Source organism: Gopherus flavomarginatus, chromosome 7 (genome assembly GCF_025201925.1).
Source record: "Gopherus flavomarginatus isolate rGopFla2 chromosome 7, rGopFla2.mat.asm, whole genome shotgun sequence".
Taxonomy (NCBI): domain Eukaryota; kingdom Metazoa; phylum Chordata; order Testudines; family Testudinidae; genus Gopherus; species Gopherus flavomarginatus.
This window is the reverse complement of record NC_066623.1, coordinates 16,387,038-16,402,327: the sequence shown is the minus strand read 5'-3', so window position 1 is coordinate 16,402,327 and position 15,290 is coordinate 16,387,038. Positions and strand designations below refer to the sequence as shown.

At 44.5% G+C, this 15,290-nt stretch overlaps 1 protein-coding gene across 3 annotated transcripts in view; it reads right to left on the bottom strand.

Annotated features, from left to right (window-relative positions):
- The window catches only part of ARHGAP26 (Rho GTPase activating protein 26), a 533,008-nt gene that overhangs the window by 222,667 nt on the left and 295,051 nt on the right, over positions 1–15,290 (bottom strand). For all 3 annotated transcript variants that reach the window (XM_050962626.1, XM_050962623.1, XM_050962625.1), the window contains 3 exons: positions 6,877–6,972; positions 5,110–5,171; positions 3,611–3,682 (listed from right to left, as the gene is read on the bottom strand). In XM_050962626.1, coding sequence (XP_050818583.1) covers positions 3,611–3,682; positions 5,110–5,171; positions 6,877–6,972 — 230 coding nt within the window. The remainder of the gene's footprint in view (positions 1–3,610; positions 3,683–5,109; positions 5,172–6,876; positions 6,973–15,290) is intronic.

The window sequence follows — 15,290 nt, the reverse complement described above, 5'->3', positions numbered from 1 at the left end:
GCTGAGCAGCCATCATATAATGGATTTCAGCTAAACAGAGTCAGATTTAAATCTGTGACCTAGGAAGTGAGACTTTCTACCCATTTGCAAACCCCAAAGCTCATCAAATAACCAGTTCCCAGAGCTGATCCAGAGACATTTCCAGCACCGAGTGCAGGTCATTGGTTACACAACTGCCAAGAATGCTAGCGCACTCCTTGCGCCCAACACCCTGCCCACCACAGTGACACCTTAACCCAGCATGTGTCCCTCAGTATGATGATCTACCAGCTAGATTCTCTGAATTGGAAGCTTCAAATGGCCACTTCAACATAACCTTTATCCACCTCCTCCCACTTTCCTCCCCTTTCTCCCTCCATCTCCATAATACATTTGGGAATGAAACTGCAGCCTTTGCATCAAAGAGGTGCATTCAGAGGGCTTTCCTTAGCATACTTATCCCCTCCACTAGACCTTGGCTCATGAGAGCCTGAGAGCACTAAGCAGAGAAGACTGATGTATTCTAAGTTTTAAAATAGTGACTTCTGAAGACCACATTAGACTGACTGCAAGCTGAGGTCCTTGTCCACAGAAGACATGCTGCAGTTGGTGCCAAACTGGACAAAAGTGGGAGGAGGGAAGCTCCACAAACCCAAGTGCTCCTGCTTTTAATTAGCTCCATATACAAGGCACTTAACTCAAGCAAATCACTTGGTTTATATAACAGCAGTGACCCCTCTGGGGGTGTGCCAGCCATGCTTGGTGACAGAACCCTGGGCAGTAGCCAGGCCACATGATCAGTCCAAAAGCATCCACCATCGCACAAGAACCCCCATTCCTCCACTTCAGAGAAGCTGACCCAAATGACAGGCCGCCTGTGTCCACATGTGAACCCCGGAGTGAGCAAAAGAGCAGCATTTTGAAGGGGTAAATGTCATCAAGATTTCATGATCTCGTTTGCTCACTTGAGACCTGCCAAGATGCTTTGTCCAGGAGGGCAGCCAAGGACAGGACGGTGTCTGGCAAGCTCAAGCCACAAAAGAAATGGCAATAGAAGATGAAAGCAAAGTGCTTTTTGCCAAAGTTATTCTTCAACAGCTGCGCTACTAGAAAGGCCTCTTGACAGAGAGGCTGGGGCATGGATGCAGATTCCTGAGAGCACCCGAGTGCACAGAAGACAGCGTCTCATAGGACAATATAAACAGCCAAGAAAACAAAGCTGCATGACACTCAGTTTCCTTTATCGTTGGATTCTGCTAAGCAGCACTTTGGTTTGATTCTGGGCATCTTTGCAAGCTTACTATGATACTAGCATACCTGTTATTTCTGTCCAAATATCCTTCCACCACCGTGGGCCTGCTCACCTCAGAAATTAAAGCTTTCAAAGTCTCTTAATTTGAGCTTCTGAACATTCTCTAGGGTTCATTTACATCCTCCACTGCCTTCCCCATGGTGATGTGGGACTTTCAAACAGCCTCAAAAACACACATTCTTCACAGCCCTTCTGAGGGCAACTGGATGGCAGAATTCACTCTCCACCTCCCTCCACACCAGCATCTGATGGGAAAGGTTACCTAGACAGCAAAACCACAAATATGCCAAAGCCAGTGCAGAAAGTCACAAACTGCAAATTCCTTTACTGTCCCCAGGAAGTGAAGTACAAAGTCAGTCAATAGCAGGAGCCAAATTCATCTCTGATGTAAGTGGGCACAAAGGGATTTTTCTCTTCTGGTTTTAGTGGGATCTGCAATTCTGAAAAAAGTCTGCAAAACTCAAACCTTAGAAGTGACACAAATGCACCTGGAAATACAGCAGGTTATTTCACACAAACAATGCATTCACTACGTGGGTCGGGAACTCCAGTGAGAACAGTAACAGAGAATGCACTGTAATCAAAGCTCTCTCCTACGAGCACAGTAAAATAACCAGTGCTACCAAGGCAGGTGCCTCCTCACAGATATTATTGACATCTACCAGCCAAAGCCATTTTGTTGCCATACCCGCCAGCTGACATCATCATCTCACACACATGGATCAATTCCCCTCTGGAGAAGGAAAAAAGCCTCACACTAATCTGAAACTGATTAAGAAAAATTGGCATCAAATTCTAGAGCCCTTTCTAAGTAGTCTGGTAATGTAATATTTTTAAATCTGTGCAGTGCCATGGGGCTACTCCAGTCGCAGTTCTAAAAAAGGACTAAAAGCAAATACCATCAGGAACCAAGTCCAGCAATCCCAGTTGTTCTTGCCATCAGCACCAGAATTCACACCTACCATACAGGAGGCAGCAGAATCTCCTCCCTCAGCACTGTGAGTGTTTCCCAAGGTCCTGGCCACCTCCCCAGGTACTGAGAGGATCCCAGAGGAAACTTCTGAAGTTATGGAGGGTTTACAATTCTGGTTAAATGCCAACACACACACTTTGGTGGAATATTCCAGCCCTTCATCTTTCCCTCTTTGGGATAAATACTCCACTTGCTACCTCCAACATAAAACTGCAGTGCACATAAACTGCCAGCCCATCACAACACAATGAACCAGATCCTTCAAAGGTCTATGGAGATTAACAAAGTCTGGAACTGCACAGGTATTTTGCTTTCCTTGTACCCACAGCTGACACCCTGCTAAGGCACTGCTCTGAGGGAGAGCACAACTTTCTCCATAGTATCTGGTACCTACTAACAACAGCCCATTTCTGAAGGATCTTTTTTCAGCTACAGATTTCTCCCTAACGCAGCATAGGAATTGCCACACTAGACCAAGCCACTTTGACTTTTACAACAGGACTCTAATCTAGCTGGGGCCCCTAAATGCTACTGAATACAGGTAATGAATTAGCTTATGTTTCCTGCAGGCAGAAACAGGTTGTTATAGTAACAGGAGAGCAGCAGACGAAAGACGAAGCTGCAATTTTAAATTTCAGTGAAAAGACAGAAAAGAGGCAAAAACCATGGCTCGTGCTTCAGTAGCAGCCATGAGAGAGACTGGTTCAGTTGTCATCTATTTGAGATTTGCTCTATTCAGCAAAGCTCTTCTAAATTAAAACTGAATATATTCTGGTTCCACAGTAGGGATGGGAGAACAGACCTGGACAAAACTGAACGCATTCCAATTATACATATGGGATGTGGGGAATCGATCTGGAAGAAAAAAAGATCAGTTGAGAACTTCATCTAAGTAATGCAAACTTTGCTTGAGGTTTGAATTAAAAAGTTTGCTTAACTTTGTGTGCACTTGATCCTCGTCCTATCCCACCTGCTTTCAGACAGGGTCAGACATACCAAAGGACTATAATCAGGGCTAGAAGTTTGAATGGCCCCACTGCCACAGCAGAGATGTTCAGATAAGAATTTAAATAGAAGGTGTGAAACTTTTGGAAGTGCTTCCCTCCCATAGGTAACGACCTTGTGTCCAGTAGATGGTACCGGTCTGCACGTACAACTTCCCTGGCTCTCTCAAACTGAGCTGCTCGTCATTATGCACATTTCAATCAAGTTTCATTTCGGGGGGGTGTAGGGGGGGGACTAGGGAAAGTTTTCACTATATTTTTATCCTTTTCAGGCCTTTCTAGGTCTGAGCATGTGCAGATATTCCAATCAATTCACAGCGCATGGAAGCACAGCTGACCTACCTTAGCAGCACCAATTTGCTCCTTGCGGAATTTCTCCAGTGGAGTGATCAGGACCTCACCAGCATTCTCAATCTGATGAGATAAAGGCACAGGTTATCATCATCTCTTCAGCATTGTCTACTCACAAACGCTTGGTTATTAACCGCATTGTATCTGTCCAATTTAGGGTTAAGATCTTCAGGGCAGTGACCTTCCCTTCCTATGCATTTATACAAGGCAGAATTCACATTTCAATGCAAAGTGGTTTAAACCCGTCCAACATCTAAAAAACAAAACAAAACGAAGAACCACTGTGTCTTTGATCAGAGGATCTCAAAACACTTTACAAACACTAATTCCCCTGTGAGAAACAGGGTCATCACCCTGCTTCACAAATGGATAAACTGAGGCACATAGAGGGGGAGGTAATTTGTCCGTCATATGGAGCAAAGTCATTTCATAGTCAAGTATATGGTCAGTAGCAAAGCCGGAGTCCACAAACCCCAAAACCCTAATTCATCCACTGAACAACACTTGTGACCTCAAATTCTTTTAGAGAAAGCTGCCCGCCCACACTCCCAGCCAATCTACATCTCCCGTTGTCTAGAAATCCAGGAGCGACCTGGATGCTCCCCATTGTGGCAGTGCATACCAGGGCACATCTTGCAAGCACCAGTGTTACTCAGTTTAAACACACCAAATGTGAAAATGAAAGTGGTTAATGTTCTTTACAGCATAAAGCCAGCCAGGTGGAAAATCTGCAGATACAAGAGAGGACCCAATTTCCTTCCCAAAATAGAAAACGCACAGGTTATCGCACTGCTGGGAGGAGGGAAGCACATTGTATTTTAGCCTAAAGCAGCTTCTGCACTTAACAGCAGCAGAGACACTGCACTCAGAGTGAAAGCAAAAATGTACCAAGAGCCTGAAAAGAATAATTTGGCCTGTGTTCTGTCAACGTGGGGCCTGTTAGATTGAGTCACAACTCACTGTGACTTGCTGCCGCCCGACATGCTGCCAAGACTCAGTCCCTAAGAATAAATATTCCCATTCTTTCAATCATAAAACCCAGTAATCCTGGCTAGTTAGCTATACAGTGGCTCATGGCCAAAACAGACAAGAGGGACTTACAGAACTGTTTTGCACCCCACACCATAGAAGTCATGCAGCCAGCCCCTTCTCCCTCTGGTACATAGGTCAGGAGGAGTCACACTGCATCCGAAATAGAACCTAATACCCATTTGAAAGTTGCCCAGACCTGGTGAAGGGACTCTGGGTCAGCCCGTTTCATGCCACAAGCCCACATTTCAAAATCAGTTCAATGCATTCACCAGTTTCTATTCACCACAGACTCAGGCCGAGGTACCTAAAGCCCCTTTTTACCTTCCAGCCTAAATGAGCAGACGATAGGCCTCTCCCAACACCACAGTGACCCTGAACTCCTCGCCAACCCTCCCCTTTATCAAAGGATCAAACAGAAGAAGGTTTAACTCAGAAGTCACAAGCATCAAAGTCCATACCATGCGCATTCGCTCATCTTCGAGATTCCGGAGAACAGTGGCGAATTCTTGCAGGGATTTTGCTGAAAGAGACACACCAGCAGGTTCATTATATAAAAAGGGCTGTAAAGTCTCTAACATTAAAGAAGTTTGGACTACAGATTTCCAGCAGTTAGTTACTCTTAACATGAAATACTGGGCAATCGGGCTAGATAATGCTGTTGCATCCTTACTTTATTAGCAAGTTGGCTGCTCATTGAGATCTGCTAATAAGAGCAAAGAACTGGTTTTTGAATTTTGTTAGAATATATTCACGAGTAGCAGCATGCTGGTCTCTTCTGAACAAATGCATGGAACTCCCTTGTGGCACAGCTACATTGTTAGTGGGATATGAAGTAGTACTTTTCAGCCTTGCATGTAGAAGTCTGCTCCAGGTTCGAATTCACTGCACTTTGTTGCAAATTTATGTATTTTATGTCACCTGGAAAACCAATCAATTCAGATTTGTTTCTGTCCTTACATTTTAGTGCAGTAGAGACAGAAAGAGGAAATTCTGAACCTTGGACTTTTCAAGTAGCACTGATAGCAAAGCCGGTGTACCTGTGCAGAACCATGGTTGGGAGGAACAATACATATCAGACTGGCTTTTCCCTAGTATATCTTCCCAAAAACAACCCACAGGCCCTTAATTAGGCTGCCAGACATGTAGAGCCATCGTCTGGCAAGTTTATTGTGCAGCCCTGCAGCCCCAGACCCTTGGGAGATGGACCCTTGGGAGTCTCTTGGGATGACTCAAATAGCTCTTTTTCATCTTGATTATTGACAGTTAACTATTAAAAAAACAACCTGATTGCTAAGACGTGCAGCCACAAAACTATACTTCAAGCCCCACAGACAGAGAGATGCTGTGTTGGTCTTAAAAGTGAACTACCCAATGGGCAATTCTTTATCCTCTGCTGGGTCTGTTTCACACAGGTTCTAGGGCATCTCACCCAGGACGTGAGGTATGACCAGAACATTTGGTCGTCTTATCTGACAAGCCTTCTCACTGTCTAAGTGAGACTGGGGTTTGGCAAAAAAGAAAACAAATCATCAACTCATGTTCAATTGAAATAAGACACTCTAACTAAAGATGAGGCTTAAACCCAATTTAGTTATATAGGCTTCTGTATGTGTGTAAAAAGCCCGAGGGATCAACCTTGATAGGAGAGAGCTAATGTTGACTGGCTGGGGGAAAAACAACTAGAGGAGGAGCTGATCCTTTGCAGTAAAGTAAAAGGTCAGGTTTTACCACCAGGATCACAACCTGGGGAGTCCGACTGGATCCTCATCTCCTTCTGTTTGTCCAGATAGGAGTGGCCAGGAGTACTTTTTTCACCACTTCTTAGCAAGAAGGTTGCAGCCTTCTCTTTTGGATCGTGAACTTGCTATATTTAGCCATGCCTTTGTCCCACCAGATTCACAGATGCACTGCTTTAAGACAGAAAGGGGCTAGTCGCAGGGTATTGCCAATGAGAAGCCCTGGACTCTGGAACTCTCTTTCCCTTGGCTTGACAGAGCCAACTTCAGGGCAAACTGCAAGACTCCAGTTTCCCTGGGCTTCATACAAGGGCTGGATTAAAAGGAAGATATTGTTTCTGCAGGTTGGGAAGGAGTTTAGTGGAGCTTCTGGGTTCATCAATACTTCACATGTATTTCTATTACATGTCTCTGCACCTTGTGTTCTGACTAGCTCGGTCCAGAAATATCAAGGGAGATCCCCTTAACAAATGTAGCCTTCCCACTTACCTATGCATATTTCATCATCTGTTTCTGCATCTCCTATACATCGGAATTTAAACTCATTTAGGGAATCTGCAAACTTCCGCTTTGCTGAAGACAAATCTGTTGAGAAGTAGGGGAAAAGAGAGAAGGGGAAAAAATGAAAAATCAGAGGTATTAAAAAGTATGCAATAGTCAGCCATGTCACCTCAGCCCTGGATCCTGTCAGATCTTCCCCAGGCTCAACCTACTTGCCTCGAAAGTACTTGATTGAGGTGCACACACCCTGCCATCCAAGAGAGACTCCAGGGATGAAATCCTGGCCCCACTGATGTCCGCGGGAGTTTTGTCATTGTCTTCAATGGGACCAGCATTTCACCCATGTTGTATGGCATTCTTCCTTCTGAATCAGTGCCAAGCCAATGTCCCTGCACTGTAGTATAGGAGAAGTGAGTTTAAATATCCTGACCTGTTATCCTCAAGGATCCCACAGAACTCTGCAGAAGAATATGAATGGTAGCCCAGCTGAAGTCTAAATAGATAAATGAATTACATTCTGCCATTAACTGTTGCACAGTGTTGCCATGCACTGTTAATCAGCTGCCAAATTCACCCCAGGCGACAACAGCATTTCAGTGGTGGGTGATGCAATTCCACTAGATAGCTTGCTAAGCCTCCACATGACTTGTGGTTCTTTTGGCTGAAAAGAGCTGCCTAAGAAGTTAATACACCTGTTTATTACTTTACAATTCACAGCTTCTGTTCCCAATCCAAACCTCATTAAGTCACCACATAGCCTGCCACATGCAAGGTGGTATTTTCCAAAGCCCTTAAGTGTGTTAGGAGAACAATGCCAATTGGCTTTGGGTATGAACTGTTCTCCTGAGTCACGTAGAGGCTTTGGAAATTCCACCAGTCACCGGATCTAACTATAAGCCGATTCCCTTTATTTCCTCACTCCTATTCCCCAATAGCTCCACCCCATTCCACAGAATTCAGTGAAGTTTCTCTTTCTCTCAACAAAAAGACTTTTCTCAACACCACTTTTAAAAAACTCTCTCCTCTGAAACATTTAAGGCAGACAATACAGCAGCAAAAGAGGTGATCAGTCCTTTCCAGCCAGTGAGTATAAATAGGAAGGAATAAGCAAAGAAGACTCTCCCCAAACTTCAAGTTTTTGGGTGAGGTGTTAGTCAGTCTTTATGTTATCTGAACGGACCATCCCCACTCTTAGCATCACCAGGGGAAAGCCACTGCTTGAACACCCAGGCCCTTATCCCGCAAACGTTTCAACGGGAGTGAAGTTACACCTTGCAGCGTGTGCAAGCTCAGGCCGCCTGAAGAGGAAAAAGAATTCTGTCACGCACAATAAGCAAGATGATCATCCTAGGAAAGTGAACACGTAATCCAGGCTCGGGAAAGGATCCAGCATCAGAAAGAAAGGTCAGTGAGCCAGCAAAACCTGCCAGTTATGACATGAATGGAAGGAAGGACAATCACTGCTTTGTGACGGTCTTTTTACCTTCAGAAGGCAACAGAATATCACTGTTCAGTTCCACTTCAGGAAATGCATATTTGTGACTCACAGAGATCTCAGAAGGAACCATTTGGGCTTCTTTTGAGGGGGAGGGGCAAAGCGTAAAAGGATTTTTGGAAGCTGTTCTGGTCATCAGGACAATTACCCACCAGCACACGGCTCAGCTGCCAGGAAGGGACATGGGAACAAAACGTTTACATTTTTTAAAAGGATACTCCCAAGACAAGTGTCTTTTGCATAAAAGTCTCTTTACTTGCTACTAAAAATCACCCAGCTCTTTACTGCCTCATTCTTTATGTAATTGCTTTGTTTTTTGCACTGCCACTTATGAGCTGTTGTAGTTTTGCTGTATGCTTTTGAACTAAGTTACTTGATCGCATCCCCTCAAGACCATAAGAATGCACCTCAGAAATCAGTGCCTACCTCCTCCTGATTTCAAATAGGTTTATCCACTGAAGGATACTTAGTGTCAAGGCCAAAGCAGCCTTTTAACCTCATCACATTATCTACACACACCTTTCATCCCTTTATGTGCTGCTGTCACGCCATTCCCAGGCTCCACTTACTGGTCAAACTGGTTTCCCAGCCCCCTAAGCATTGTCTCGGCAAAAAGTCCTGGCATCCCATTACTTTTCTCTCCCCTCCACAATCCCCCTAATTTACTTTGTCAATGGAGGAATCCAGCCTGCCCCCTGGAATTCCAGGGTCACTGCAGGAGGCTTTGGGGGGTGCTGGCACAATAGTTTGCATTTTACAAGGCAGCCTTTTAGCTTCTTTGAGTTGTTTTGTTGGAGGTGGGGGGTATTTTAAAGGGGACTTTGGGGGAAGGCAGAGAAGGTGGTTTGTTCTTTTACTCTCAGAGTTTTGCTGCTGGACAATACAAAGCCCTCAAAAGAGCAGAGGGGCAGAGCATTCAGGGAGCACAAGGATGCAGCTGCAGCATTACATACCATGGGCTGTGTGACCTCAAATCTTTCTTCAGGAATTGGGAAGCATAGCGTGCTGGAGTGAGGCCTCTTCAATTAACATACTGCCAGGTGAGCCTGGTCATCAACCCACAAGTCCCTACCTAAGTCATCTGCAATGCTGCTAATATGAAAGGCCAATGTAGCAAATGGGTCAGAGGTGGGGTGTGCAGGTGCGTGCACGTGTTATTTTTCCTGAAAATCATTATTAAAAACCTCAATACTTGGAATGGTGAATTCTGGTTACGCTGAAGCCGGCTGTATTGGTTTATCGGGGGTGGGGATGGTCACATAAACCCCCAGCCCACAAAGCATTTTGACCGATTTGCAAAAAAAAACCAAACACAAAACTTCTGTTTCAGCATCTAATATACAAGAAAGGGAACAAAACTCTTGTTCACTTCCCCACCACCCACTGCGCCAGGGCTGGTGGGCTTGTGATGGTTCAGAGTTTAACTTGATCACTCAGGAGCTATGCCAACCTTCTGTTTGTGTAGCTAATAATAAAGAAAGAAACTGATGTTAATTACACAAGGAGCCATTTCCTGTTTCCAAGCTCGGTGCTGACCTCCGGGACTGGTGGTTTTGTTTGCAGCATATTTTTCCGTACTCGTCCCTTCAAGCACACCATAGGCTTAATGACATCCTGACTATATTATGTGCTGCAGATCCCCCGTCAAAACAGATTTACTACAACATCATTCACTCCCGTGGCTTTCTGGGCAGGATCCAAATGCCACATTCTGCCATGGAGAGCAGGAGGGGAGAGAAGCTGCTAAAAGAGCTGGCAATGAGCCAAGCACACAGGGAGTCCAGCTCACACATTTCAGTCCATTTCAAACTAGCAGAGTAAAACATGACTGAGAATAAACCAAGGTCAATCAGATTCACATTTCAGCAGCATCCATTGGTATGGCGACCTATCTACCTAAATAAATAAGTGAAGTGTTTTGTACAAGAAACTGGGAGTCAAGACAACTGGGTTCTTTCCCTAGTTCTGCTGTAGCAATACAAGATCTATCGTGGTGATGGTCAAACTGTACCACCTAGAATCACAGAAGCATAGAACTGGAAGGGACCTCAAGAGGTCATCTAATCCAGTCCCCTGCACTCAAGACAGGACTAAGTATTATCTATTCTAAACCACCTCTGACAGGTGTTTGTCCAACCTGCTCTTAAAAAGCCCCAACGATGAAGATTTCACCACCTCCCTAGGCAATTTATTCAAGTGCTTAACCAACCTGACAGTTAGGAAGTTCTTCCTAATGTCCAACCCTACACCGCCCTTGCTGCAATTTAATCCCATTGCTTCTTGTCCTAGCCTCAGAGGTGAACAACAACAATTTTTCTCCCTCCTCCATGTAACAACCTTTTATGTACTTGAAAACTGTTATGTCTTCTCTCAGTCTTCTCTTCTCCAGACTAGACAAACTCATTTTTTTCAATCTTCCCTCACAGGTCATGTTTTCTAGACCTTTAAACATTTTTGTTGCTCTTCTCTGGACTCCCCCCAATTTGTCCATATCTTTTTCTGAAATGTGGTGCCCAGAACTGGACACAATAACTCCAGTTGAGACCTAATCAATGAGGAGTAGAGCGGAAGAATTACTTCCCGTCTTGTTTACAATACTCCTGCTAATACATCCCAGAATGAGGTTTGCTTTTTTTGCAACAGAGTTACACTGTTGCCTCCTATTTAGCTTGTGATCCACTATGACCCCCAGATCCCTTTCCGCAGTACTCCTTCCTAGGCAGTCATTTCCCATTTTGTATGTGTGCAACTGATTGTTCCTTCCTAAGTAGAGTACTTTGCATTTGTCCTTATTGAATTTCACCCTATTTATTTCAGACCATTTCTCCAATTCATTTTAAATTGTAATCCTACCTTCCAAAGCATTTGCATTGCTATATCATGCATTGATATACTGATTGTACCCAGGAAGGCTGAAAGTTTCTCTTCCCCAACCCTCAAAACAAAACCTTAGATTTCAGAGGGTACAGCACAATGTGCACCTTCATTTCATCTCCATGGAAATGTGTGTGGTGAGAACACACAGACTCCATGGCCAGCCATACACTGGAGGCACTGTGTTCTCTCTTTTTTAATCGTCACACCTAATAATATCACAACAATGTCATGGGGTCTACAGGAAACCAGCACCTGGATGAAAAACAGCTGATTCAAAACTAAACCTAGGCAATGCTGAAGTTATGCTGCTCGGATGGAGGAAAACATTTAAGAATTAGCATGGATATCATCATCATCCCCTTCCCACTAAAGGCATCTGAGGATCATTTTGGTAAATGAGGGACAGTCTCAGGGTCCAGCTAGGGTGATCGTATTTCCCAAAGGGATACTGCCCAGGGCTGGCCTGAGCCCCTCCCTCCAGTCACTCACCTGCCTGCCTGCCCACCCCTCTCCCTCTCCCCGCCTGGGCCTGCTTGCCCCCCCCACTTCCCTCACCTCCCTGGCCCCAGTCGCTCGCCCAAGCCCTGCCATCCCCCCGCTCAAGGCTGTCACTGGTCACTCAAACCATGCCGCCCCCACTCCACACCGTTCCTTTACACAGCACCCCACTTTTTTGACAAAAAGGAGCATTTGTCCCGTTTGCTCTTGCCAAATGATCCAGCTGACAAGAGCAAATAGGACAAATGCCTACTTTTGCCAAAAAAAGTCAGGACAGCCGGAATAGGACTTAAAAAAGGGACTGTCCAGGCCAAAATGGGATATATGGTCACCCTAGGTCTGCCTCAGCTCCATACCCTAAGACACTTGGAACATTGCTATAGGAAAGTAATTTACCAGGGAAATGCTTCAGCACTATAGAAAACCTCAATATAGATTAGATAGCTGGGGAAGTGGGGCACAACATTTAAAAAGGACTTGCCCAAGGTCTGCAGCACAGCCAACATTAGAGTTCAGGCGTTTCTGTGACTCAAAAGCTCAGGATCATCCCTGACAGTACTTCTGAATTCTGATGGGGTCCATACATTCACGCGTTACACAGCAGCTGCACATGCTTGCCGTTCGTAATCAAACAATTTCTGAAGGCCCAACTAGCTATATGAACTATTTTAGGTGCAGATGTGTGGACCACTATAGTGAGGCTGGCTTAAGATCTGCACTCAGCTGCTCATTTAAAACATTCTTTGTGGTATAAGCTAAGCAGAAGTGCTTCAGAGCAATGTAACAGCCTTCAAAGACCACGCCTGTCTTTTGCTACACTTCAACAGTCTCCCACAGTGCATTATAAATAGACAGAGGAAGCAGAGAGATAATTGCCAGCACACAGAGATAAATTAAAATTGCTCACAACTACTTGCTAAGCCACACGATAAAATCACAAGGAATAAACCAGGCAGCTAAATTAGAGACCACCTGAATGTACCAACGGGGCTGTGCAGATGGGGCTGGAAAGGGAGGGATAGGGAAGGGACCACTTTGCAAATTTCATCTGTTACAAAAAATAATTTAAGAATCATCTTATGCAAATAAAGACAAATGAGTTTTCCATTCCCCTTTCGGTGTCAATACTTAAAACAACATTGGCAGACACGTTTAGGCTCCCAAAACACAGGTTTCTTAAACCTAAACTTTTTTAGAAAGTTAAGATTAACAGAAGTGTTTGTCAGCATCATTTTTTTTAAATGTAAGGTAAGCAATTTGCTCAAAGTCCAGGTTCCCTTGCATTGTTTACAACCCAAGCATTGCGAAAGTAGGAGCCAGAAAGTGAAACTTACTAGCCTCTACCCACAGAGCTGAAGGTTAATAGAGAACGTAATCAGCAAACAGTGAAAGGAAAGATTCGATATTTTAAAATGCTTTCCCTTGCAATAATTTATGGTGTCCTTAACAACAACAACATGCATTGTTGAGCTAGGGTAGTGGCCCTGAAATGAAAAGTAATAGAAGAGGTGGCTGAAAGACAGATACAGAGAAATCAATTTTTCATTTTATTTTTTAAATCTCAAAAGGCATGAAGGCTTCATCTGTTCTGGCAGATACACAAGGATCCCTTAGCACTTACTATATAAATTGGCCAAGGAAATGGAGACAAACCCTAAAACTTTTGGAGGCCAAGTTGAGTTTGGTCTCTCAGTGTCACAGAAGGAAATTGTGAAATAATGTGTGTCACTGAGCCAGGATGCTCTTCACCACATCTTGGTAACTATTAGCTAGCTCTGCATGTAAATTGACAGCTAGAATTCTCAGAGGCGTATCTGAATCATTGTCAGCCTGCACAAATACACACACACCCTGCCCACCCTTGCCCAGCCACCTCTCATGCATAGAGCCCTACCAAATTCACGGTCCATGTTGGTCAATTTCATGGTCATGGGATTTTTTTAAATAGTTAATTTCAGGATTTCAGCTATTTAAATCTGAAATTTCACAGTATTGTAATCGTAAGGGTCCTGACTGAAAAAGGAGTTGGGGAGGTCACAAGGTCATTGTAAGGGAGGGGGAGTTGCAGTACTGCTAACCTTACTTCTGTGCTGCTGCTGGGGGCAGCACTGCCTTCAGAGCTGGGCAGCTGGAGAGAGGTGGCTGCTGGCTGGGAGCCCAACCCTGAAGGCAGAGAGGATGCCAGCAGCAGTGCAAAAGTAAACATGGCCTAGTATGGTATTGACACCCATACTTCTGCACTGCTGCCTGCAGAGCTGAGCCCTCAGTCAGCACCCTTTAGCCACCGAGCTCTGAAGACAACAGCACAGAAGAAAGGATGGCATGGTACAGTATTGCCACTGTTATTTCTGTGCTGCTGCTGGCAGGATGCTGCCTTCAGAGCTGGGCACCCAGCCAATAGCCGCCGCTCTCCAGCCGCCCAGCTCTGAAGGCAGCGCAGAAGTAAGGGTGGCAATACCACAGCCCTTCTCCCCCACCCCCCACAAATAACCTTGCAATCTCCCTGTAACTCTCTTTTGGGCAGGACCCTGCATTGAAGAAACTGATCTTCCCTGTGAAATATGTAGTGTAGGGTAAAAGCACACAAAACACCAGGTTTCACGGTCCACGACGCATTTTTCATGCCCGTGAATTTGGTAAGGCCCTACTCATACAATTTTATTTTGAGTTTTGCATATGAACAAACCCAAAATCCCAGGGACACTCAGATGAAACTGCTGTGGTTTGCCTTGTATGGGGAGAGAGGAGGGTAAAATCATGCATGGCCACATAATTCCACGTAAGTTTGACTCTCACACAATGTTTGCAAGCCTTAGAGAACCTGGATAGATCTTAATTTTTAACTAAACCTGAAATTAGGCAAACATTACAAGCAGAGCAGGAAAAGCTTTTGCACTAGATCTATCTATGAACCGCATACTAACCCAAATTCTCAGCCACCACTAGGTGGTGTCCTGTGACATGACAGATAAAACATGAAAGGAATATATTTAACAACTGCTCAAATAGATTTTACAAAGACAGAACACCAGTGGATTCACAAGGGAGGAATCTGTGTGGTTCTTTTTACATGGGTTTGATAGAAGAGATATCGATAAAATACTGCAGCCCCAAAATTCTGATGCATAACAGAATAACGATGCTTCCAAAACAAGCTAAGATTCAAATACAGCCACATTGTTATATAGCACTTAAATAATATTTCAGTGGCCCAAGCATTTATATTTCCAGCTGCCTGTCTAATGAAATGTCAAAAAGACAAATCAAATCAAGAATGAGGTAAAACTGCCAGTATTGTCTGCCACAAAATCCATTTGCTTAGTTTTGGTCAGTGTCTCATACACTGGTAGAAGTGTGAAAAAACAAAAAACAAAAGAGAATGAATAGTCAGACGTGCTCCCTCTCCCACCACCATTTCTGCTCCCTCTGTACTTCACCGTGCATTGTTACAATAACCGAACTAGGAAAAAATGAAGGGGGGGAAAAAACACCACAGGGAAAGTTTCTTCCTAATCAGTCTTGGCAGTTGGTG